This window comes from Chaetura pelagica, unplaced genomic scaffold (genome assembly GCF_000747805.2).
Source record: "Chaetura pelagica isolate M959 unplaced genomic scaffold, ChaPel_1.0 scaffold433, whole genome shotgun sequence".
Lineage (NCBI taxonomy): Eukaryota > Metazoa > Chordata > Aves > Apodiformes > Apodidae > Chaetura > Chaetura pelagica.
This window is the reverse complement of record NW_009952574.1, coordinates 1,007,063-1,032,332: the sequence shown is the minus strand read 5'-3', so window position 1 is coordinate 1,032,332 and position 25,270 is coordinate 1,007,063. Positions and strand designations below refer to the sequence as shown.

The 25,270-nt window shown below is 38.5% G+C and overlaps 1 protein-coding gene across 1 annotated transcript in view; it reads left to right on the top strand.

The window, feature by feature from the left end:
* USP24 (ubiquitin specific peptidase 24) overlaps window positions 1-25,270 on the top strand; it is a 50,886-nt gene that overhangs the window by 2,482 nt on the left and 23,134 nt on the right. The window contains 34 exon segments of the mRNA XM_009993569.1: window positions 219-362; window positions 863-985; window positions 1,207-1,242; window positions 1,788-1,853; window positions 3,353-3,418; window positions 4,408-4,482; window positions 5,220-5,381; window positions 6,690-6,804; window positions 7,291-7,394; window positions 8,568-8,675; window positions 9,163-9,258; window positions 9,363-9,524; window positions 11,343-11,450; window positions 12,097-12,246; window positions 13,022-13,153; window positions 13,716-13,827; window positions 14,074-14,150; window positions 15,004-15,144; window positions 15,269-15,322; window positions 15,501-15,616; window positions 16,232-16,298; window positions 16,462-16,572; window positions 16,741-16,839; window positions 16,921-17,091; window positions 17,702-17,787; window positions 17,936-18,029; window positions 18,270-18,425; window positions 20,727-20,824; window positions 21,580-21,675; window positions 21,832-22,060; window positions 22,990-23,149; window positions 23,433-23,588; window positions 24,174-24,244; window positions 24,996-25,156. Coding sequence (XP_009991871.1) covers window positions 219-362; window positions 863-985; window positions 1,207-1,242; window positions 1,788-1,853; window positions 3,353-3,418; window positions 4,408-4,482; window positions 5,220-5,381; window positions 6,690-6,804; window positions 7,291-7,394; window positions 8,568-8,675; window positions 9,163-9,258; window positions 9,363-9,524; window positions 11,343-11,450; window positions 12,097-12,246; window positions 13,022-13,153; window positions 13,716-13,827; window positions 14,074-14,150; window positions 15,004-15,144; window positions 15,269-15,322; window positions 15,501-15,616; window positions 16,232-16,298; window positions 16,462-16,572; window positions 16,741-16,839; window positions 16,921-17,091; window positions 17,702-17,787; window positions 17,936-18,029; window positions 18,270-18,425; window positions 20,727-20,824; window positions 21,580-21,675; window positions 21,832-22,060; window positions 22,990-23,149; window positions 23,433-23,588; window positions 24,174-24,244; window positions 24,996-25,156 — 3,902 coding nt within the window.

The window sequence follows — 25,270 nt, the reverse complement described above, 5'->3', positions numbered from 1 at the left end:
GTCATAAACTGTGATTCAAGGTGTTATTCAACGAAATTACAAATGTAGTTAAGTGTGAAGGCATTAGTGCAGGATGAGCATCTGAAAAACACACCAGTGTTTAGCACACTCCAAGGAAACATTGCCTCTGGAATCAGTTTCAGGGGTTGATAAATTTCTCCTGTTTTGTGATTGTGTTCAAACTTCAAAAAACTACCCTATTGGTTTGTTTTTTTTAGCTGTTGACATCCAGTGCTGTTCATAAATGGGGAACTGAAATCCATGAAGGAATATACAACATGCTTATGCTGCTGGTGGACCTGGTTGCAGAAAGAGTAAAACAAGATCCTATTCCTGTGGGCCTGCTTGGTGTGCTTACAATGGTATTTGACACTTTGATCTAGTTTCTGATATTTGATATTTCATATTTATGCTGCTGTTGCTTTTTAAATTATATTTAAGTTGTAGTGTTTTTGTCTCACAGTCTGCAGCCACTGCTTGCTGCAGGGTTTTGACATCCAGTACACAATTCATAAAGGGATTAGTGCTGTTTAAAACTTCTGAAAACTAGCACTCTAAAAAAAAAACAACTCGCATCTGCTGTCACTTCATTGTTTATTTTTTAGAACTAGTGCTTGGAGTTAATCTCCCCCTTATACAGATACCTGGTTCACATGGATATTGCCTATACTGAATAGGAGCTTGAGAGTGCTTTATACAGTGACAACAGAGAGGAAGGAGCAGGGCTCTTCTCTTAAACTTGATTTTTGGCTAGATCTAGTCAACCAGGAGAATGCTCAACTGCAGAAGTCAGGTATTATCACAGGAAGCTTTGAGAGTGGCTTAAGCTGTGCTGTTCATTGCTGTGGGCTTTTCCTTCAAGGCATTTAACCCCGACAACGAGTATCATTTCAAGAACAGAATGAAGGTTTGCCAGAGAAACTGGGCAGAAGTCTTCGGGGAGGGAAACATGCATGCTGTCTCACCCATATCCACTTTTCAGAAGGTGAGCATGGCCGTGCCCTGAAACCTAGTTGTTTGATTAGTAGGTATTTATAACAAAAGAAGGCTTAAATGTGTCATCAAGAATTGCAGCAAATGCTGGTGCATGCATTTGGGGCGTGGGTTAGTGGGCTGAGTGTGTCTGTCCACACTTCTGTTTCAGAAGACAGATATTTACCATTGATTGTTGCAGCTACTAATTTGTTAATATTTTGATTGTTCAAGGAACCTCATGGGTGGCTGGTGGATCTGGTAAACAGGGTAGGTAAATGTAAACCAAGCAGAATTGTTATTTATCACTTTAATTCATTGGAATTCAGAGATGATTTCTTTCTCCACGCTTCCCCCTGACTTGTTTTTCCACTCTTTTGTGACAACCAGCAAAAAATAGTTTAAGATTTTAATCCTGCCTACATATAGGGAAGGGGCCTGTTGAGTTGCTGCCTTTGCCCTTGAACTCCTTTACCATAATAGCTATGACTAGAGGAAGTGGAGAGCTCAGCTAAAGGTGCAGTGCTGTTTCCTAGTCAAAAGTGTTGCTATACAGGCTTTAGCTTTTACCTTTCCTCCCCATATCCATTTTTACCTAAGACAGAGTTTCTAACCTGATTTGTATACTAGTACCAGGTATAATTGTGTGCCCCTGAATTCCCATTAAAACATAAAGCTTATGCTGAGTGTCATGTTCCATGCTAAAGAATACTCGTTGGCATCCCATAAATTCTCAGTGGAGTATTTTATGTAATAGTTATTTAAAATATAAAATACTGTAGTGCACTAACATAATACTGATGATTTTATTTCAGTTTGCAGAGTTGGGTGGATTTTCAGCAATTCAGTCCAAACTCAACTCAGAAGATATTGAACTTGGGGTAAGTTCATCTTCTGTCACAAGACTTCTCCCTTTTCATTATACACTTCATGTAGAACCAGTAGTGTTCCTTTCTGCAGTGTTCCTACCTTTCGCTTGGTACCAGAGCAACATTCCCACAGAGACCTGAAAAATACTGTCAGGCTAGAGGTCAGATGAGGTTGTGCATAAGAATCCTGACTGAAAAGCTTTTGAGACCTCACAGGAGAGAGGAAAGGTTCGTGTACCCTTTCTGACCAACAGTCAGTCTTCCAGTTAGACTCAATCAGTCCAGTTTCACTGTAAATTCACAAGTATGTCCCTGGTTTTCTGATTACTTCTGCTGTAAGTGCATTTAGCTGCAAGTGAATAGACTTCCATCATTAGAGAAGTCATTGTTGAAGGAAAAGAAAAAAATCCTTAGGAAGACAGACACTTTTTATCCTAAGCAGCTTTTGAAGAGCTCTGTCAAAAACTGCCTGGTTCAACAGTTTTCACCTATTCTTGGTGACAAAGCCTAGCTTGTTTAGTTTTAGCTTCCTGACCTGTATTCAGGAGACTTCATAGTCTCAAGGTTTGAAGAACAAGGAGGCTAATGGAAAACCATGTAACTTGGGTCCCTCAGAATGAAATTAATCTGCTTTCAGTGAAATGATATTTGGAGAGAATGCAACTTATTTTCTTGGGCTATTGCTGTTTTCTGCTTTCTAAAGAGAGAGGTTCATATATGAGCATTACGAAGAATAAGGAAACTATTTAAATCCTGATACTGCAATAGAAACTTTAATTTTGTTTAGTAACTATTAACTCCTTGCTTAGGATGAAAGTCTGGTTCAGCATCACTTAGTTTAGACCTTTGATTGCAGTGGTGCATGCCCCATTTCACCATTCTTGATACAATGTGAGAAGAAAACGGGGTTTATATTATTTATAGGGAAACAAATGTCTCTATACATTTAATTTCTTGATGATGGTTATCACTAGAAAATCTTAGAATACATTGGGTATATAATCCCAAATATAGTTTGGGTTGTGTAGGTATATAGTTGGGATATAAAGTAAATAAGATTCAAATCATGCATTGAAGAGATCTTGACATGCATGTGACACATTTAGAAAAGCTTTCTCCCTCTTAGTGCTTTGGGGAAGAATGTTGCCATATGGCTTTATCCTGAAGTCTTGAATTCACACCTCTCATTTCTGTAGGCAGCCAGAATGTGATACGTTGCTTTCTCTCTGTTTATTTCTGTGACTGAAACAGGATTAGACAGAGAAGACTGAACAGAGTGACGAGAGGACCAAGATCAGTGAAAACTGGAAAGGCTTTTTTTATTTCAGACAAAAATACGTAACACATAGACCATAGAGTAAATATCTTTCCTGAGCCATGTAATGTAAAGCAGTTGCATACCAAAATCAGTAATACTTTCATTCACCTCCACTTACCTTTTCAGCTATAGATCACTAGCTCTGCAAGGATGTCTTTCATGTGTGCCTAAATACTTGCTCTGTTTCTTTCAGGCAATTTCTGCATTAGTTCAACCATTTGGAGTTTGTGCAGAATATCTTAATTCTTCTGTAGTACAGGTAAAATGCCTCTGTTATAAGTTCTCTACAGCAAGTAGTAAAGCCTTGAAAAGTTGTAGTAGTTTGCTCAAATTTAGATGGAGTTCTCTGTGTTAAAGTAGATCTTGGGCAGTTTGGTAGCAGGAAGACAACTACATGAGAACCTGTTCTTTTTATCGTAGGAATTTGAAAAACCAGAGGACTGAAAATTAGTTTACAAATGTGTTGGTGTGAAACTGGTGCCTAATTCGAAAAAGCCTTCAAAACTCTTTGCATAAAGTACAAGAATCATTTTGAGCATCCTGAGGGTGATGGATAGAGGGCTCAGACAATGTTCAGATGCATTTTCTAAGCGCAGTGGTCTGTAGTCACTTATCTACAACTGCAGCAGTGAGAGGTTTGCCACTGCCATTAGTAAGCTTCATCAGTGTGAAGCATGTGGGAAAAGAATCTAGCCAGTTGGATGGATTTTGTTTGAAATTTAACTTTCTAGCTGGTTTGGATGGATTTTGTTTGAAATGTAACTTGCTGGCTGGGATCAAGCACATGGATATGAGAGTTTACACTGGAAAAAATTGTGGTACGAAAAAAAAAAATCACCATGCTGCATTTGTACATGCAAATATACCCCAGGCTTCCACCTACACTCACTAACAAAAACTATCCATTTAATAAGTGACTGAATGTCTTTATTTGAAGGGAAGACAGTTTAGAAGCCACTGGGAGTCAAAGAAGCATATGCATCTAAGAACTGATGCATTTTGAAAAATCTCATTCTTTTTTGTTTTTAAGCCTGTGTTGTGGTGTTCTGACCTGGCTTCTTTCTCTAATTGCTTCTTTTTCTGAATGTACCTAGCAGGATAGCTAGATGTATGTTGTAGGTGTTGCTTTTAAGATCATTGTGAGATTTCAGCTATGAATTTAATTTTGCTGTAGCCAGATCTTCTGAGTAATGTGATCAATTTCAGGAAACATAACATGATTGTCATGCCTTTTCTCACGTTCTTTAGCCCATGCTGGATCCAATAATTCATAAAATGATTAAATATGTACAGAATGTAGAAGAGAAGGACTTGAAAGACAAGGTAATGTTTTTTTATATTAAATATTTAGGAAGAACTTAACTGTGTTTCTTGGAAATGCTGGCAACATAGACTGGAACAATACCTTTTATTTAAATGGCAAAAATGCAACCTGTTCTGCACCTTCTGACATTAGAATAAAATACATTTAACCAATTCAATACCCTTTTCAGGAGGTATCTGATGTCTTGACCCTTTTAAAAATATTTTGTTGCTTTCCAGTATAGTTTTGTTGGTCCCCTTCTGAAGTGTACAGAACACTCCCTTCTCTAAGTGATTTTAAGATGTTGCAGTCTGTTAAGTTCTTATGGCTGGTATGCACACAGCTGTTGAATTAGCTGTTTGCTTTTGAGGATTTGGTTGATAGAATGTCCAAATAACTTGTAACTACTTCCTGTATTAACCTCAATTTGGCATTCAGTTCCATTCAATTTGAGTGTTGACTTTTTGCTTAGACTTAAATTGTTAATTGTAAACTGGAAAGTGTGCATGGGCTGTGTAACTACAGAGCAATTTAGTGTACAAAATTATAGCAGGAGAGACCACTTGAACAAAAGGTTTTGGTGTCTGAGGATCTCTAGTCTACAAGTAATACTTGCAGATGTACATGGTGCTGCATTTCATAGATTAAACAGCCTGGGTTGGCTCACTAAACCTACTCTTTGTGAATGATCTGAAACAGAAGAGTAAAAATAGCTTTTATTTGTCCTTTTTGTTGTTGTTGTTTTGGTTTTGAACAGAGACTGGTCAGTATTCCTGAGCTCCTGTCTGGTATCAAGCTGCTGTGTATGCGCTTCCAGCCTGACCTGGTAACTGCAGTAGACGATTTGCGGCTGGACATCCTGCTGCGCATGTTGAAGTCTCCTCACTTCAGTGCAAAGATGAATTCCTCAAAGAAGTAGGTTTGCTTTTTTTTTTTTCTTCTCTGTGTGGACGTGTATGGTGTGTAGGTGGGGTGGGTTGTTGGAAAGTTACTGAAACCACAACCTTAAAAAAGAACTGGCATTCTGTTGCCTCATAAATTGTGTTGCCTTAGCAAAAGTTTAGCTGATAATAAAAACCAAAACAAGCTAATGTGACAAGAGTTGTTTGTAACATTAGAAGCCCCTGCAAGGACCTTGACCTCCCAGTTAGACTAGACATAGAATGAACCTTTCCTAGCAACTGCAGTTTCAGATTGATTTATAAGCAATGGTGTTTACTATTCATTGAATAGTCACTCTGAAATAACCCTGATAATTCAGAGCATCCTCTGGGATATCCCTTTTCTCTCCTCCTCTCATTGAGAGAAAAGGGGAAAACAGACCAAGCAGGACTCAAACCTAGACTGTAATCCAGTTAGATCACAACACTATGTAATTGTTGGGGTTTTTTTATTAGGATTGTATGTGGGCACTCCAGTAGCACCAGGAGCTGGAGTTTATAGACTCTTCATGCTGTAATCTTAGATCTAAGTAGAAGAAGAAAACAGTTCATTTTTCAGGGGAGCTGTGGTTTAAGTATAGAGTTGTTCATTCATCTCTTCCTTCCACAACTTGTACAATTCAAGTGTCCCCAGAAAAAGACACTTATTTTTAGTCTGCAGGCACTGTAAGGTGTTTTAGAGTCCCTCTTTGGGATTTAGCTTCTTTATTTATGGAAAAAAATTGAGATGTTAAACCTCATTGATGTTTGGTTCTTAATCGTAAATGCCACATATCCTTGGTGAAGTTATAAAAGTGCAGCTTTTGAAGGTGTTAGCAGAAATGTACTCTTGTCTCCCTGGAGTGAGGAGCCCACATGAATTCTGTATTGGATAAAAAGTAGGACACTGACAGTAACAAGCAGAAGCCTGAGATAACCTACTTCTGGTATATCTGTAGAAATACATACCTGGCAGCACAGGCCAGCTTTTCTATGTCACACTGGGAATAAGAATCTACTGCATCAGAGACTGGTGGGAAGGAGGTGTTTCTGGTTAAGAATTTGCCTTCAAGCAGCTTATTAAAAAACAAACAAACCAAACATGAAAGCACACAAAAGAAACAAACAAAAAACCACAAACAACCAGAACAATGACAAAGAAACCAAAACCCAAACACCTTCTGTGCTCAGAATACTTGAGGATTCATGCTTAAGCTTTGCAGTGAGCCTTTGGAATAGATTTTGTTGTGTGCAGGTGTCATGCCTTTGGGGGTCATTGTTAGAATCTCACATTTTGCAATTTCTAGGTAACAAAATTAATAGAAGACAGCACTGTGTCCAAGTCAGTGAAGAATGCCATAGATACAGACAGATTACTAAACTGGCTAGTAGAAAATTCTGTCCTGTCTATTGCTCTAGAAGGTAAGTGCTTTACAAAGACTTTTGACATGTGCTCTGAATGTCTTAAACTTTAAAATGTCATTTGTCCCTTACAGCATATTGTAATGGAATGTTATTAACAAAGGAGTTCAAGGGTTTTGTCATCTTCAACAGAGAGTAAGAAAAACTCTGCAAATTCTGCATTTGTCATCTAGTCCTCTATTTGACATCAGTGCAGATGTTTTCTGCTGTACCTGGGGTTTTTACTCCTCACTTATCTTGATATATATTTAGGCCCTAGAAAAGAAGTTTAGGGTTTTTTCTAAGTTGTGAGGCCCCAGATCTATGAAGTAAAGCAAAATAAAAATGGAAGGAGCCTTTTCTTTGAAATGATACATGTGTCTCTAACAGTAAAGAATTTTCAAATAAAGATAACTGTTCTTTTCCCTTTAAAAAGAATTTATGAAATTTAGCATATCTAATACTGTTTTAAAAATGCTAATTTAGTTCTCTGTCTTTGTTTCATAGGTAATATAGACCAGGCACAGTACTGTGATCGTATAAAGGGAATTATTGAACTGCTGGGCAGTAAATTGTCTTTAGATGAGCTGACTAAAATTTGGAGAATTCAGGTAAGCAGCCAAAACTAGACAGGTGTTTTTAGACTGTCTTACAAAAGCAGATATTCTAGCAGTGGGATTTTTTGGTTTATGATCTAGACACTCTTTATTGCAAAGGGGAGGTGTTGAGATTTTAACAATATAATTAATGTAAAGGCTTTCTTCTGCTTCTTTCTGTATCATTTAAAATCAAGTGTTCTGGCCATTTCTTGTGATACAGCTGCTAAATCTTAGCATGAAGTTCAGGTCTTTGAAAGAAGTATTAAAGGGCTGCAAAAATATTTGACTTGGAATAAGAAGTTGTCAGTCTACAATAGGTGGTAGAGTGTTTGTCTAGACCAAAGGCCATGCCTAAGAATATTAATTTTTTTGTGGCTGGAAGTATAAATTTGATTGCAGTTCACAGTGTGACTTTAAAGGAAGTGGGTTCAAACTGTATGAATTCCCATTTAACTTCCTGTACATGCATATAATGGACTGACAAGTCATATTTTCACATGCACTTCATGTATATTCAACTTACTGCTGTGTAGGAAAGGTGATTTGACTGCTAAATGCAAATGTCATGTGGAAATTTTGACCAGAAACCTAATCTTCCACTGCAGGAAATGGTTTTCTCCTCTGTCCAAATGTTGAAGTTTTAGCCTAAACTCATTGGACACTGTCAGATATGCAGTCTGTGTGGTCATGGTAGCAAGTCTTGCATGCTTAGTAGAGCTGATGTGTAATTCTAGCTGGCTCACTTTTATTCTTTAATAGGAGACAATACTTCCTCCCTGCTTCTGCTGTGGTTACCATGGTGCTCCCATCCATGTGGGAGGAGATGATGTGTTGCTCACTTGTGAGTAAAGCCTTGGAGTGTCAGGGTTGCAGCACCATCTTAATCAAGCAGTAAAAATGGTGTTGTTTGTATTGTTGGCATCACAGCTTACAGTGGTAGGTGCCATTGCAGCACCTTGAAGCTGCTGTAATAATGGCAGTTCTTTCCTGCTTTAGGATTTCTCCCAAAGACTTCTCTGCCAGGGAAAGAAGGAGCAGAGACAGTTACTCTAACCTTGTTTCTAACATGTCAAAAGGTGTTATTCTTTCCCTCTGGTGTGAACAGTAGGGTAATGCTTACATAAGATTTTTCTGTCTCATTTGGGTTAAAGGTCTATCTTCATGTGTTGTCCTTCATCTTTTCAGTCAGGACAATCCTCCACTGTGATTGAAAACATACATACCATTATTGCTGCAGCTGCTGTGAAGTTTAGCTCTGATCAGCTCAATCATTTATTTGTCCTAATCCAAAAGGTAAGTTTTCACATGAATTGGTATTCCTTGGGAAGAGAATAGGTGAGATATACTTGTGCATCCAGCCTACCAAAAGACAAATTCCTTGAATACCTTCATATTTTCTATATAAAAATATAAATATGAAAGTAGCTATAAAATAACACTTAACACTGTGGTTTTTTTAACCCCAAAGCCTGATCTGCTACTGGTACTGCTAATTAGATTTTAAATACATTATGTAGGCAGTGCTGGGATACTTTTTAAAAAATGAGATTTTTATTCTTATATTTCATCTAGTTTATAGTTTATATTCTAGTTTATATTTGAAAAAGACTTGGACAAATTCATACTGTAACTCCCAGTGACAAAAACAAGGAGGTATTCCTTTTGGGAACATATTTGTTTGCATTTTGGTTTTCCTGCAGTAAAACAATTGTAAATTGAGACTTAACAGACTGACAGTGCTTGCTGCTGTAACAGTGAATGTTGTGTCTTTGCCACCCAGAGCTGGGAGACTGAGAGTGACAGAGTGAGGCAGAAGCTGTTGAGCCTGATCGGGCGCATTGGTCGAGAAGCACGGGTGGAAACCACCACTGGAAAGGCATGTGAATGTGAAATACAATCTCTTTTGTTTCTTCATTAAACATAGGGTTGCTATTGTCTGTACTTCCTAGCTCCTGACTAATCTCACACTTTTTCCTCTAGGTTCTGGAGGTACTTTGGGAGCTGGCTCATCTTCCAACATTACCATGTAGTCTTATTCAGCAGGCCTTGGAGGAACATCTGACAATCCTCAGTGATGCCTATGCGGTGAAAGAGGCAATCAAGAGAAGCTACATCATCAAATGCATAGAGGATATTAAGAGGGTTGGTTTATTATTTTTATTAAGTGAAATGTTATCTAGCCTTGGTCTTGCCCTTTCTTTCAAGATGCAAAATTGCGTGTCCCATCTGTAAGTTCTTACCTTGGGGAGTCCACAAGAGGGGTAGTCTTTGTGTGAGCCCGTTTGTTAACCATGAGACTCATAGTAAGTCTCTTGCCTTTGTTTTAAGCAAATTTTCAGCACAAGGAGTGATCAGTTTATGGGAAACTACCAGGATGGGCCCAAGGTTAGAATTTGCAAATGGAACCACTATAAAGGTATGTCAGTATTTTATTAGCTCTTTTCATGTGAAAGCCTAGATTAGTGTTCTGTGAGTTCAGCATGTGTTCTGGCATGGCCGTGAAGTCTCAAAATGCAAATTGAAATTTGAATCTTAGTAGTTTTCTGTTTTAATAAAATATTTTAATTACTTTCTTCTAACATAAAGAAGCCATTCCTGCAGCTGCCTGTGCTAAGATGTTTCTTGGCAGCAGCAGAGATGTGCATGGCATACAAGACTGCATATACTCTGTCCTGCACAGTTCCCATAGCAGGCAGTTTTTCTTGAGGTCTGCAAGAATGCTCCTGTCTTTATTTTTCAGTCTGAAGTATACCCCTAAATAAAGAAAAAGGCATGTACTTTTTCATTCATTTATTTTGTGGTAAATTAAGTTTTTGCCTGTCTTGCAGCATCTGTAGAGGATTGTAGTTACTTAGAAGACATAGTATTTGCTTCTTAATACTCATCACACTTTGCTGTGTGTGTGTTTATGAATATGAAGTTCAAACTTTTGAGTTCTCAATCTTTGTAAAACTTGCAGTCTTTTCTTTTGGATCTCTGGTCCTTTCCTGTTCTTGCATTCTTTTTAATTGCATTCTGGCAAGGGCATTAACAGAGCTGCTGTGGAACAGTGAAGGAAAGCTGGCATTGCAGGCTGGAAGGGATTGGGGTAACCATACAGCAGATGTCCAAAAATGCCTCATTTTCTTATTTCCCTTTGTTAGGGGAAATGAAGACATAAACTGGGAGGGAATGTAATATTAAGGCAGCACTCTCAAATACATGAGGGAGTCTTCACTAGAGAGCTCTCTGTTATGGGCAGGTTACTTTAATCTCTCTTAAGTGTGTAGGTTGTGTCAGTATTTATACCAGACCTCACTTCTCTGAACAAGCACCCTCAGTACTGGTTTGTGTGGTCAAACTTTACAGAAAAGGAAGCCTTCCAGAAAAGTGATGAGCAGTTCTAACAATGAGGTAGGAGGGTTATTCTTTGCAGGATCTCTTTAAAATGCAGCTTAAGTACCTTTTGCTTCCTATCAGAGAGCTCCTTGCAGCACCAATCAGAAATTTCTCCTCTGTTAACCCTCAATTGTATTTCAGGTTCTTGTTTCCATTATTCTTGCTTTACCAATAAGTAACATCATTTGACTGGATTTGCCCTTTTATGCCCTAACAGGCCTGCTTCATCTCCCATGATTGAGGAAGGTGGTGGGTTATCTCTCCCTGGTGCAATTGAGTTCTTTTTGCCTACTTAATTTGCATGTTCTCTAGCAAGGAGGTGGTACTTTGGGCGTAATAATAAGGACAGCAAAATGGCATTTGTGTGTGTCAGAGGAATTCTTGTAGAAAGTAAAGGGCACCGTGAGTGTGGTTGGAAAGGGACCAGAAACAAGTAACTGAAGCCTTCAAAGCTCTAGTAGCTGTTGTTTTGAAACAGCAGCATTAAGGAAAATTGCTAGGTTTCTAAGAGTCTAAAAGGGAAGTTAAACTTTGTTTGGACATGTCCACACATGTAATTGTTTTTATCTTTCCTACTACTAGTCATCCCAGCACAATAATCCTCAGTTTGTGTGGGTGGTTCCAGCCTTACGTCAGCTCCATGAAATCACACGTTCGTTTATTAAGCAAACTTACCAAAAACAAGACAAGGTAAGAATATATGCAGAGATTATTATTGAAGCCCTTGTTATGTGTTTGTGCCTCTGCTTTTGTAGAACATGGAACCTAGAATTTAGAAGGGAGGGGAGAATAGAACAGTTTGACAAGTATACTTTAGTGATGTAGCATAAACAAACTGTTCAAGTAGGGGTGCTGTGTTGTGTGTTCATTTCTGTCTGTGCTTTTGTGTATGTCTAAATATGTATAAACCTGTTTGCTGTGTCAGGACTAATTAATTTTATTCTCAGCTTTTTGTAGAATAATTAACAGGCATGTCTCTGTTCAGAACTGAACAATGGCTAATGTTTAGACCAGCTGCTTTGTAATTGAATTGACATTGAGTCTTGAAAAACAAACTAAAATACCAGCGGGTCACATGTGTTCCACAGTGGCTGAATGGAGGTGTGGGACTTTGTTTGCAATCTGCAACATGTGTTATTCAGCTGAAAACACTGCCATCAGGGGGCTTTGGGTGCTTGGAAGGGATAAGACTGACTCTGGAGAGGGGGGAAACATTACTCCTTCTGGTAACACCCATCTGTAGGAGAGCAGACTGCTGTGTGCACGTGCACGTTTGTATCTTTTCTTAAAAACCTCTTTTCTCAATGTTTTGGGTGTTTTTGGTTTTTTTGCCAAGAGCATTATTCAAGATCTAAAGAAAAACTTTGAAATAGTGAAGTTGGTGACAGGAAGCTTAATATCATGCCACCGTTTGGCTGCATCTGTGGCAGGACCAGGAGGGCTTGTTGGAGCAACGTTGGTGGACGGCCGATACACTTACCGGGAGGTAGGAGCCCCTGCTTCTCACAACTTTAGGTTGTTGAAAACATGATGTAGTCCATCACTGACCAAGTTGTGTAAGATGGGGTGGTGTTTCAAGTTTGGAATTAATTTTGGGACTTCTGGCATGTATGTTCTCTCCAGTGAATAATTACACTAGTTTTTATTTATAGTTCTGACAGTTACATCTCTGTGGGCTCGTAGCCTTGTTGTTATGTTATGGAGCAAGGGTGGGCAAACATCACAATCTACAAGTTTCTTAGCAAAGTCTTTAGCTTGTCAAGAACTACATCTTCTCAGCCCAGGACCTCCTGTCTCCAAATTAGTGCAGCTTCCAGCTTCTCCATCAGGTTCAGTTCAGCTACCCTTCTAGAGACTACACCTTTGAATTTGGTGTGAAGCTTTGGAAACCTGAAACAGATTTGCTACCACGTTGAAGCCACACAGAGTGTGTAACAGTTTGTCACAAAGTTTTTGAGAATTAATTTTGTCTACACTGGTTGAGACTTAATAACTAGTGTCAAATAGTATCAATGTCACAAAAGTAATAGCAAATCCGAGGGGACTCAATGTTCAGTTTTAAAAAGATAATAAAAAAAGAAGTAATGTTAAAAATTGTGTAAAATAGAAATAAATCTCACTGCAGAAACAACTTGATTTCCAAGCTTTGCAAGGTGCACTGTTACTTAAAAACCAAGTTTACAAATAACAAAAAGAATTCTCAGAGTTCTTGTACCAGAAAGAAAAGTCTTATGCTTGAGTTTCTGTTTCCTTTTTCTCAGTATTTGGAGGCACATCTAAAATTCTTGGCGTTTTTCCTGCAAGAAGCCACCCTTTATTTGGGCTGGAATCGTGCCAGGGAGATTTGGGAATGCCTTGTAACTGGCCAGGATGTTTGTGAGCTGGATCGAGAGGTAAGAAGAGCTTGAAAAGCTGCTCTCTGTGGTTGCTGAGTGAGTCTTAATGGATCGTTAATAGCATCTGTATTTGTTGAGACATGTGACACATAAACAGCAACTAATGGCAAACTAATAATGCATTTATAGGCTTTGTATAAGATAATGAAGCCACAGTTACATGGTCACTTATGACTAGGATGCTCTTTTAACGTAAAATTTGATTGAAGGAGGAACCTTAATCAGGAGTTGAGGTGCAGGTTTATGGATGCTGGTTTGAAAAGGAGTGCAGGTTTATGGGTGTTGGTTTGAAAAAGAGTACAGGTTTGGGGATTCACAAAAGTGACATTCAGCATTATCTGGGTGAAAGCTGACTATGAAGATGAAGCACCCTAATAGTGCAGTACAGCCTGAATAATATGGGAGGTTGCTAGGAGATTATATTTTTAACATCTTCCTGTAGATACAATTTCTGTAAGATTAGTTACTGTGATATCTGACATAGTTTGCCAATTCTGTATAAAACTAAACTGTTTTGCCATGACAATGGGTAAAAAATACATCTCCCTTTCATTCACAGATGTGCTTTGAGTGGTTTACAAAAGGACAGCATGATCTAGAGAGTGATGTACAGCAACAGCTCTTCAAAGAAAAGATTCTTAAACTAGAGTCATATGAAATTACTATGAATGGTAAGAAAATTGACTTGGTCAACAGATGTGTTTTCATACCAGAAGTTTGCTTCTGAAGTCTTCAAATTAAGTATCCAAACAGTTCTATAGATCAATATAATAAAAGGGTCTTTTTCTACCCTTTTGAGTTTTCATAATTGTAGAGGGAAAAGGTCATCTCCTGTATTTTATATCTTCATTTTTTCAGAAAAGCATAGAAAGTTAGCCTGACATGAATTAAAAGCTTGCATCATTTTTCACTTTCAGGTTTTAGTTTATTTAAGACTTTCTTTGAAAATGTGAACCTGTGTGACCATCGACTAAAGAGGCAAGGAACACAACTGGTGAGTGTTCTGGCAAGGTTGTTCTTGTGTGTTTCCTGTGGCATCTTGGGAGTGGGAGCAGGTGAGACAAGGATTTTTTAGCAGCTGTTTGACGTGGTCATGTTTGCATTAATATGCAGATTGTCCTTCTGGCATGAACTTCGTTAAATTCTGAAACTAAAACTCCAGTTAAAATTCAGCAATTGGAAAGTTGGTGTGTAGCTTCTCAAACTTTGCAGGAGGAATGAGTGGACTATTTTTTTTATTAATAATGATGAATTCCAGTGTGCATTTTTTGCATCTCCCTCTTTTTCTTCTTATTTTTCTTCTCTACACGAGATTTAGGCTTATATTCAAATTCTAACCTACCATAATTTTTAGCTCTATGATCCTTCAATGTTTTTGTTAAATTGATGACTATATGCTAAGTAGTTTTCTCATAGGCATTTTAGATCTTTATCAGAGAGAGTTAACTTACTTTAAATGCACATTTTTTGCCAAGTTTCATAGTAGGTTTTGTGATGGTTCATTATGTGGTTAGTTACCATTTTGACCTTTGTGAAACAAATTCCCTTCTTAGTTCCATTTCTCCATGCTTTTGAAGTTTTTAATTATTCATTTGGCTTAACTGAGAATGTTCTTTGGAACATGTTTATGCACCTGTAAACAAGTTATTCTAGTACAAAAATACAAATCTGCAGCCGTCAATTTCTCTTTGCACTGTGCCTAAGCTTGGCAGTGTGTTAGAAAAGAAACATTTTGAGATTCAGTGACAAGATTGTTTTCCAGCAGATAGAAGACTGTTCCATTCCATTGGTTCAACTCACTGTTGTGTAAGAAATCCAGTCATGTTTTACTGTTCTCTCTTGCATAGAGTGTAGAAAAACTGGAATTAATAGGAATGGATTTCATTTGGAAGATTGCAATGGAGTCACCTGATGAAGAAATTGCCAATGAAGCCATTCAATTGATAATAAATTACAGCTATATTAATCTAACTCCTAGGTTGAAAAAGGTAGGGACTTTTACATTCATAGAGCCTTGATAACCTGCATGTTAAGATGTGGAATTTGTTGGTTTCTGTCAGTTTCTGAGCAATTCCCATGGAGGTTCTGATTCATTTGTACTTTTATCTTCAGGATTCAGTGTCACTGCACAAGAAGTTCATTGCTGATTGCTACACACGATTAGAGGTAAGGGACAAATTTTAATTGTTTTTGCACTTGCATCCTTCTTTAGTTTTGTATCTTTGAGTAATTGACTATAATTACTCTAAAGAAAAACATTTCCACAGGTGGTACTTCTGTTAGCTCTCCAGGACATGCCAACTGTCTATGCAAACCAGCACTTAAACTCTGCTTTGTATTCCAGGCAGCCAGCTCTGCACTCGGTGGTCCTACACTAACACATGCTGTTACAAGAGCTACAAAAATGCTCACTGCAACTGCTATGCCTACAGTAGCAACATCAGTTCAGTCTCCTTACAGGTAGGCCTGCCTTTAAAAGACTAAGACAGTAGACATTACCTTTCCAGCTGATTTCCAGCTGATATTGAGTGCTCATTAAAATTCTCAGTATTGGTAGCTGTATATTCTGAATATTTTTGCAATGGAATATTCCAATTACAATGCAGTTTGAGTTGCACAGAAACTTTTAAAAACCTGTGGTTTAAAAAAAAAAAAGACACCAAACAAAAAACAAAACCACAAGTAAATAAACAAAAAAACCCAACACCCACCCCCTAATGCCCCAAAAACCAAACCAAACAAACAACAAAAATAACCACAAATACACACACAAAAAAAAAATTCCACAGACTATTACGAGCCTGTTAGTCATGTAGTATTTCTGGGACAGCAGGGTTCTTAAGTATATGAGCACAGCATGGGACCTTCAGAAGCATGAGCCTTCTTCTGAAGCTGGCTGCATCTCAAGCAGTATGAGTGCAAACTTCTTGGCCTGTTTTCCTGGTTAATTTTGACTGAATTAATTCCAGGTTTAAGAAATAATATTTGAAAACAGCTAATTCGTGGTAGTTACCTGTGGGCATTGAAAATTAATCTCTGAGACAAGTTACTCTTGTTTTCAATGTTTATCTCTAGGTCAACTAAACTTGTCATAATTGAGAGGCTGCTGCTGTTGGCAGAGCGTTACGTGATAACAATAGAGGTAAGATGTGTTATTTCTTCTTAGGCAAGGTTAAGAACACAACTCCCAGTAGTATTAAAAATAGTAACAGTTTAAATATATCCAACTCTAGTAACTTTGTTGCAAACCATCATAAAAATGTCTTTTTCAAGGGTGGTGTTGACTCATCCTTCTCTTCCTGTAGGACCTTTACTCTGTCCCCCGGACTATTCTACCTCATGGTGCCTCTTTCCATGGACATCTTTTAACACTTAATGTTACATACGAGTCTACCAAAGATACCTTCACCATAGAGGTATGTGTGCCAGTCCCTTTTGATCATGTAGATACTCTTGGCTTTTTGGATGCCTGAACTGAACCACCATGTGTGGAGGAGCAGGAAGACTTCAATGAAAGGTTTTGTTTTCTCTTGTAATTTACTGCTTGAGCAGACATACTGAACCAGTGTCATTTAATTTTACAGGCTCATAGCAATGAAACTGTAGGAAGTGTCAGGTGGAAGATAGCAAAGATGTTGAATTCACCTGTGGATAATATACAGATCTTTGCCAATGACAGCCTGGTATGTTAACTACAAACAGTTCTCATTCTTGATGAAATTGAGTCAATTTTCTAGAACTAAATGGTAAATATTTTCTTGCAGCTAACTGTAAACAAAGATCAGAAGCTACTCCATCAACTGGGCTTTTCTGATGAACAAGTCCTTACAGTAAAAACATCAGGAAGTGGGACTCCATCAGGGAGCTCTGCAGATTCCTCAACCAGTTCCAGCAACAGCAGCAGTGTGTTTAGTTCATCATATGCAATGGAACAGGTACAGCATAATAGCCTGAAACCTTCCATCAGGTTTTTCCTGGCATTGGAGTAGTTGGGGGAGACACAGCTGGGAAGAAGAGTTACAGTAAGATGAGACAGAACTGTATCCAGCCTTTAGTTTTCTGGTTTCAAATTGCAATTGAAACAAAGCACTTAAATACACAATTGTCTTCTGCATGCAAATTGGACTTGATAATGTGTCTTCTGTCACCTGCTGTAGCCTGATCAATGTTTATTAATCTCTACAGGGCCTTTTAAGCAAACAAGACCCATATGATTTAATTTAAAGGTTGTAGATTTCTCAGGGGGAGAGATTTTCAGTATTAATAAAGCTGCAATATGAAAATAAACTGAGAAGCATCCACTAGCATGTTCAGCCCACTCCTGGTTTGTTTTATATATCAACACTAACTAACAGCTGACTTCAAAAATTAATGTTTAAAAGGGAAATGGGTAATGTAAAAACATCAGATGTTATCTCAGCCTAGAAAGTAGCTGGGATTTCTTCTGGTTGGCTTCTGGGTCAGTTGCTTCAGTGAAGAGCTCTCTTAAATTGATTGCAACTAGGAGAGGAGGAAAAGACCTTTGTATTTCTGCTTAATTCTCAGGAGAAATCCCTCCCTGGAGTAGTTATGGCTCTCGTGTGTAATGTGTTTGATATGCTTTACCAGCTTGCCAATCTAGAGGAGCCAAGGTAAGCAGACTAAGTGGTTATTAAATATTGAAGAAATGTTCACAGTGCAAAGTTTGAGTAGCTTCTTAATTCACAATGTGTAGAATTCCACCAGGCCACAATGTGGCTGAGCTCTACTCTGCACAAGTAACTTCTGGTAACTTTTCAGGATAACGCTGCGAGTGAGGAAGCTTCTGCTCTTGATTCCCACTGACCCAGCTATTCAGGAGGCTCTTGATCAGCTTGATTCTCTAGGAAGGAAGGTAGGGATTAAACAATCATTTTAGTGATCTTAACAAAAAGGATTTTACCACCAGGTTTCGTCAGATTATTATCTGTGAAGAGTTTGAAACTACTGCAAAGTAATTCTCATGTTAAAGATTATTGATTTATTTCCAAGCAGCTGGAGGCAAGAGAATTATTACAGGGATTATAAGAAATGTATTGCCAATTACAACATGCAGCAGTCTCAAAATATTTGTTCTGTGGCTTATTCCTCCTAGAAAACACTGCTGTCAGAATCAAGTTCTCAGTCTTCAAAGTCACCATCCTTGTCTTCAAAACACCAGCATCAGCCCAGTGCTAGTTCTATACTTGAAAGTCTTTTCAGATCTTTTGCTCCAGGCATGTCCACCTTCAGAGTGCTCTACAATTTAGAGGTAAGAAAACAAATTTACTTCTTTCTACTTGTATTTCTGAGCATGAAGGTTTAAGTAATTGTCTGTTTCTTGGGCAGGAGTCCAGCATGACAAGGTCACTACGCAAAATACAAATGTCATGTCATAGCCTGCTTTTTATGTGTGTGATAAATTCTACACAGAAGGGCTAAAAAGTTCCCCTTGAGAGACTTTACTGGGAAGCCAGGCCTCTCTCTTTGTGATTTGCAAGGTGGGATGAGTATTCTTAAGTGGAGAGGAACAAAGAAACATCAATTCCTTACTGTGTAGATAAAATTCCTGCTTGAATCTCCAGAAACTAGGAGTATGGTTTTTTTATTTATATATTTTTATTTATATATTTATTTATATGTGTATTTTTAATTTATTTATTTTATATTGTATATTTGAGAGAGTTGGCTCTCTTAAAAATTAATGGAAGCTGTTGTTTAGTTTGGTTGGTTTTGCTCAATTCAGTTTGAAACCAAAGAATGCTGACTTCAGTGTAAGTCTGCTGTGTTGTGTCTATAGAGGCTAAGGAGGAATATTTTTTAGAATTATTCAAGTGTGAAAAACATGTGCAGGGCTTTTACCCAGGAGCTTCAGGCCTGTTTTACCTGAGCATGTGGAGTGAGTGGGATACATAGAATATTTTTACTCCAAAGTATTCCCCTGAGTAACTTCTTTAACCAAAACCCTGTAAAAAAGGTTCTTTCCAAGGGTAGAGTGCATGGATTTTAAAAAATGTATGAGAGTTCAGCTGGTGTCATTGTTAGGACACTGTAATCTGCACACTTAAGGAAGCTGGACAGTTTCTAGTTTCACTCACAGGTCCCACTGTTTATAAGGACTCATTACAAATGTGGTTTGAAAAGCTTGAAGCTGGAGGACTGGTTGCCAGCAACTTCAAAAACAGTGGACATTCCCAGTGTGTGCCAAGATTACTGTAGGAATTTTCTTGCTGTTGCTTTCCTTGGAGTTTCTGCAGTCTCATGTCAGCTCTTTATCTTCCTCCACTGCCCTGGCACTGCAGTTGGGGTTCCCCCCTTTTCTGTACAGCTGGAATGAAAGATATTTGATGAAGTCTTAGAAATATGTTGACAAATGCTACAGCTGAAAGCAAATGCTTTAGCTTATCACAGCAGGAGTATCTTGTAGAACTGGCAGGATATATTACAGTATGACAAGACAGTTATCTGCTGCTTCTATGCCAGAGAAAATAATAAAAGCAAGTAATAAATTGCTTGCTTTTCTGGCAAGGAATGAGAAGTAGTAAATTGGATTAGACATGTAGATTGTTCCTGAAGTCCAGTTAAGCCAACTGGAAGAGAATTCCTGTCAGGAAAAGGATGATGTGCTCTTTTATTCCTGCAACTGGTAATCTGTTGAAAAGCTGGGAACCAGTTTGAACTGCTTTCTGAAAAAATGTGCACAGAAAATTTGCAGAGTTTATGAAAGAGATGAAAATTAGATGTTTCAGATGTTCAGGGTTGAATCATGCTGTGCTCTGGTAAGATTTGAAGCCTGGAACTGTGATTGCCATTCTTCTGACCTGTGAACCTGAAAAGGTTGCTGGCTGTACATGCCAAAGAGATTTTTTGTGAAAGTAAATGACTTCTGGGAGTTTTCTATTGTTTTAGGAGGAGCTGGGATATTTTGTTTGTTTATTTAGTGTTTTGGTTTTTATTTCTGTAAAATGAAGTGAAATTGGTGATAAATGTACATGAGATCTGACCCCCAGAGGCTGCAGACCTCCTTATGGCCATGTCTCTGAGCATAATTGTATCCTGTGAAATTTAGTGCTGACTTATAACAGAAGGGATGGTACAGTGGGGATGGTCAGATGCCCCTAGAACTACCTGGACCATCTTTGACAAAAAAAGCCACCCAGTATCTGCAATATGGTTATGTTTCAGAAGGCATTAATCAATAAATACGCCATCTGTAGGATGTTTTATGGGATACTGTCAATTGAAAATTTAGAAAGGAGAAGGATTTGGACTCTTAAGTAGCACCAACTGAGCCTGGAGACATTTCATGTGCTAGAGTGTGCACATGCACTCCCTTCACAAGTAAAGTGCAAGGAGAAAAAAAATGCCCATTGGTAAAGAATAAATACCTGTAATAGCCATAGTTTGAATATTTGTAATGTGATTCCTGTTTTAGTGACTACAGCTTCATCTAAGTATGGGGTTAATTGCTTCATTTGTAGTGGATTTTTTCCTGTTACACTTTCAACCTTCGGCAGATCCAGAATACTAAGACAGAGGAGTTAATGCATGCTTATTTATTCATTTATTTTAGGTACTGAGCTCCAAGCTGATGCCAACTGCAGATGATGAAATGGCAAGAAACTGTGCCAAGTCTTTCTGTGAAAACTTCCTCAGAGCAGGAGGTTTGAGGTTAGATTTCAAAACCATCACTCAGTTTATAACACTTCATTTAGTGTGGTTTCTGTTTCCCACACTGCAGCACACTAGTACACCTAGTAGTTTCTTTTTCAGAGAAGAAAAAAAAAAATGCACCTAGAGCTGTTTTTTTCACTACCCAGTCTCTGAAAAGCTACTGTAACTACCATAGTAATGGAACAGAGTGTATGTTCTTAAATGCCAAAATAAAGGTAGGCACAGATGAGCTTGTGAAGTGTAGCTTTTACTTAAGGTAGTTGATATTTGGATAGTTAACACTTTAAGTCTTCCAGTTCAAATCATGCAAGTGTTACGTTGTGTCCTCCTTAGATACCAGTGGACATCTTTAGCAGTCAAAGCACAGATCATGCAGTGGGAACCAAGTGAAATTTTGACTGTCTCCAAAATTCAGCCCCTTAGAATGGGAGTTAAGTCGCAGAGTGGGTGGTTTGGAAGACCTGGCAATGCTGTTTGTGCTTTTGTCAGGTGTATCAAGTATCTCTTGCTCTCTTAGTAATTCTTCACCCCACCCCATAGATCCTGAAGCATTTTCCAGCAGGAACTGAAAGCTCCCATCTGTAGATGTAGGAGAGAAAAATGGGGATATTAGTCTCCAAAGACACCAGCTTGGCAATTTTAACTGGCATTATCTGACTGAGTAGGAGGCAGGGAGGCTAGAGATAAATTGCAGTTCACTCCTAATGTAAAACATTTTCAAATGGAGTCTATCTTATTGATTTGTTTTTAAGTTTGGTGGTGAATGTGATGCAGAGAGATTCCATCCCATCAGAAGTAGACTACGAAACAAGACAGGGAGTCTATTCCATCTGCCTGCAACTTGCAAGGTAAGTAATTGCCTTTCATTAGAGAAAGTGCTGCTTTCTTGGCTCTTGGAGAGCAGCTTGTAATATTGAAGATTAATTGGTGCTTTGAGTTCTGTTTCATTCGCTTGTTGTTAACGTTCCAAAAACAAGCCTGATGTTTTTGCTCTGTGAATGTAGGTTCTTGCTTGTTGGGCAGACAATGCCTACCTTACTGGATGAGGATTTCATTAAAGATGGGGTAGAAGCATTGTCCTCACGGCCCTTCCGTAACGTCAGCCGACAAGCAAGTAGGCAGATGTCCATTTGTGGAACACCTGAGAAGTCATCCTACCGACAGCTCTCGGTGTCTGACAGATCCTCCATTAGGGTAGAAGAAATCATACCAGCAGCAAGAGTTGCCATACAAGTAAGAAAGTGTTTGATGATTTATGGTGATGTAGCAGTGGTGCCTCCAGTGACACACCTGGTTTTTAATCAGAAAAATGTACCTTTCATACAAGTTCGTGCCCAGGCTCCGTTTAAAAACCTCTGAAGATCCTGACCATCAGTCTTCCTTCCCAATCTTGATTTGAATTTTAAGTCTCAGGAATTATTTTGGCAGTACAAAGGGAAAACAGTACCCTGAAAGTGGTTACCAGAAATAGATCTACCCAGAAATCTTGTGATTTATTTTCAGTCATGCTTAACTCTAAGATCTTATTCTTCTTATTTTTCTGTGACTAGAAAGGAGATTCCTGCTTGAAGTAGTAGTCTGAAGTGTGTATTTCTTCAAGTTAGACATTTGGGGCAAGTTTTTATTTGTTTCAAATAGCTCTTTAAAAAATTAAATTTGCTTGATGGTGCTCTGGGGAAAAAGGAGATTTTTCAATACCTCAAGAAAATGCTGTTTTCCCCTTTATAGGTGTGTCAGTGTAATTAATCTGAGACTGGCTATTTATTAAAACACTCTTAACCTGACAAGAACTCAGCACGTTTGAAACTTGAGTCTGGTTGAAAGAAACTTCACTCTTTGATGTAAGGAATATGCTATGAGAGGTTCTTTGGCAGTGAACAAATGGATCAATATGATTTGAAATCAGCATGGCTAACTCCAGAGAGTTTAAAAGTCTGCCTTAATGGAGAGTTTAAATCTGAACTGATTCCTATTAAGGGGACAATCTTGGTCTCTCCTTGGGAACAAAAACGTTTGTGTATCCTGGAGCCTGCTTAGAGCAGAGAGGAAGACAAATCCAAATGTCAGTTTGATGTAATCCAGGAGATACATTCCTCTCATCCCTGTGATTGACAAGTGGTGTTGAATATCACGGAAGTAACTGCTGGTTCTTGTTCCTTCAGACTATGGAGGTGAATGACTTCACGTCCACAGTGGCTTGTTTCATGAGACTCTCCTGGGCTGCTGCTGCAGGACGACTGGACCTTGTGGGAAGCAGTCAGCCAATAAAAGAGAGCAACACTTTATTTCCTGCTGGGATTAGAAGCAGACTTAGCAGCTCAGGTAGGTTAACAGTGTCTCTAAATCAATCTAAAGAAAGCATTTGGTTTATTCTTAATTTAACTCTTGCAAAGCTTGAAGCTGAATTCATTCGAGTTTGGCTGAATGATCCTCTTGCGTCCCTTCCAACTCAGGATATTCTATGATTGAATTAGGCAAAGCTGAGAAAAATGCTGCACGTTCATTTGGCATTTGGAGAAGTTTTTCAATTGCAGAGAATAGACCAGAAGTTGAAAACACCTGAGAAGTCTGATGATTTTGAACACTTGTTCATGGCTTATTGCAGGAAGTAATTGCAGCTCAGGAAGTGAAGGAGAGCCAACGGCGCTGCACGCTGGGATCTGTGTCAGGCAGCAGTCTGTGTCCACCAAAGATGCTCTGATTGCTGGAGAAGCCTTGTCACTCTTGGTCACCTGCCTTCAGCTACGCAGCCAGCAACTAGGTAAGAAGTACAATTGGATTACTCACTGTTTGGAGTACAAGTAAGGTGATGGGGGAGGCTTTTGGAGACAGACGAGTGCAAAATACTCATTATGAACTTCAAGGTTTGGAAGCTGAGTTAGAAACTCAGATCAAGTTAAAACCACAAGATTTCATGAAAAATTACAGGATTGTTTTTCCAGGACTGAAGAACAAGTGGCATGAAACAAAGCATGTGGTGCTGTGCCTTAGTGAAAAGTACTGGGAAAGCTGACTTACTGCCCGTATATAAATATTTGCACTGGCTTTGAATGGTGTAGTTCTCTAAGTGCTGCTGTTTGCATAGCTAGTGTTTAGTACTTGAACCTTTGTGTACAGGATGTGTACATCTTGGTGGTGGTGGAAGGAGAAGGAAAATGGAATTCTAATGTGGTGCTAGTCTCTGGTGAGGAAAAGAGATGGGGAGAAATGCAAATAGCTGTTTCTGCTTTTCAGTGTTAACGGGGGATGTCCCTTGGGTTCTGCAGTATTCTGATGCAAGACTGTAGCTGACTTACTTTAATGGATTCTTTTTTAAAAATATAGCCTGGTTATTCTTCTGTTCTAGGTTCTTTTTACAATTTGCCTTGTGTTGCTGATTTCATCATTGACATACTGCTTGGATCACCAAGTGCTGAGGTGAGAGTCTGTCTCTGAAAAGTCAGATGTTACAATCCTGAAACGTGGACACTTTGATCATTTAATATGGTCTTGAAGATAAAATTGTTCATTACAACTATTCCAACACAGATTTGCTTGTAATTGAATGAATAACATTTGTATAATTTCTAGTAATGCCAGTATCTAGAAAATGCTGAAGTATTACATTCTTTAGGCTTGTTTAATCCATGAGGCACAGGACTGTGCTGTGGCTGGTCTAAAGAAAATACTCTCATATTAATGAAACATTCTGTAAAACTAGTACTTCAGGGAGAGTATGAAGTAACTTTTGTCTCAAATTATTTGGGTAAAATCTAATGGACTTTTCTGAACTTTTGAGAAATGCTTCCAAATGTCAGAACCCTTGTAAAAATTGTTCTGTTTTAAGATTATTATGGATATTCTGAAATGTAGATACTTTCAAACCATGCTATGCTAAATTTCATTGCATCTCACATATTTTGTGTGAAGTAACTGCATCTTTTTCCCCTCATCTGAATTTGTAATCTGTGTTTAATAAAAGCATCAAAGCTTTTAGCTCAGGGATAAAAGTGGATTTCTAAACCCCTATAAATGAAGAAACCCTGGCTGGCAGGTGCAGAGCTCGTAGTCTGGTTTGCACAAGCTTTTCCATGTCTGTTTTTTTTCTGTTAGCTTTCTAACAAAACTGAAGTGTCATTTTTGCAACCTTTGAGCCAACTGCAAGTGTTTGACAATGACCCTGTTTCAGATTCGTCGTGTTGCCTGTGACCAGTTGTACACCCTTAGTCAGACAGACACATCAGCTCACCCAGATGTACAAAAGCCAAACCAGTTTCTCTTGAGTGTTGTTCTTGGTGCCCAGCTGCCTCTTTGGTCACCAACCAGCATCATGAGAGGAATCAACCAGAGGTCAGTCAGATGTGTGTGTGTTGAGGAAACAAATCTTACCACACTTTACAGTGAGCAGTGCTGAGGTGGCTCTGAAGCACAAGGGAGGAGGGACTTGAAAAGTCTGTAGAAAGT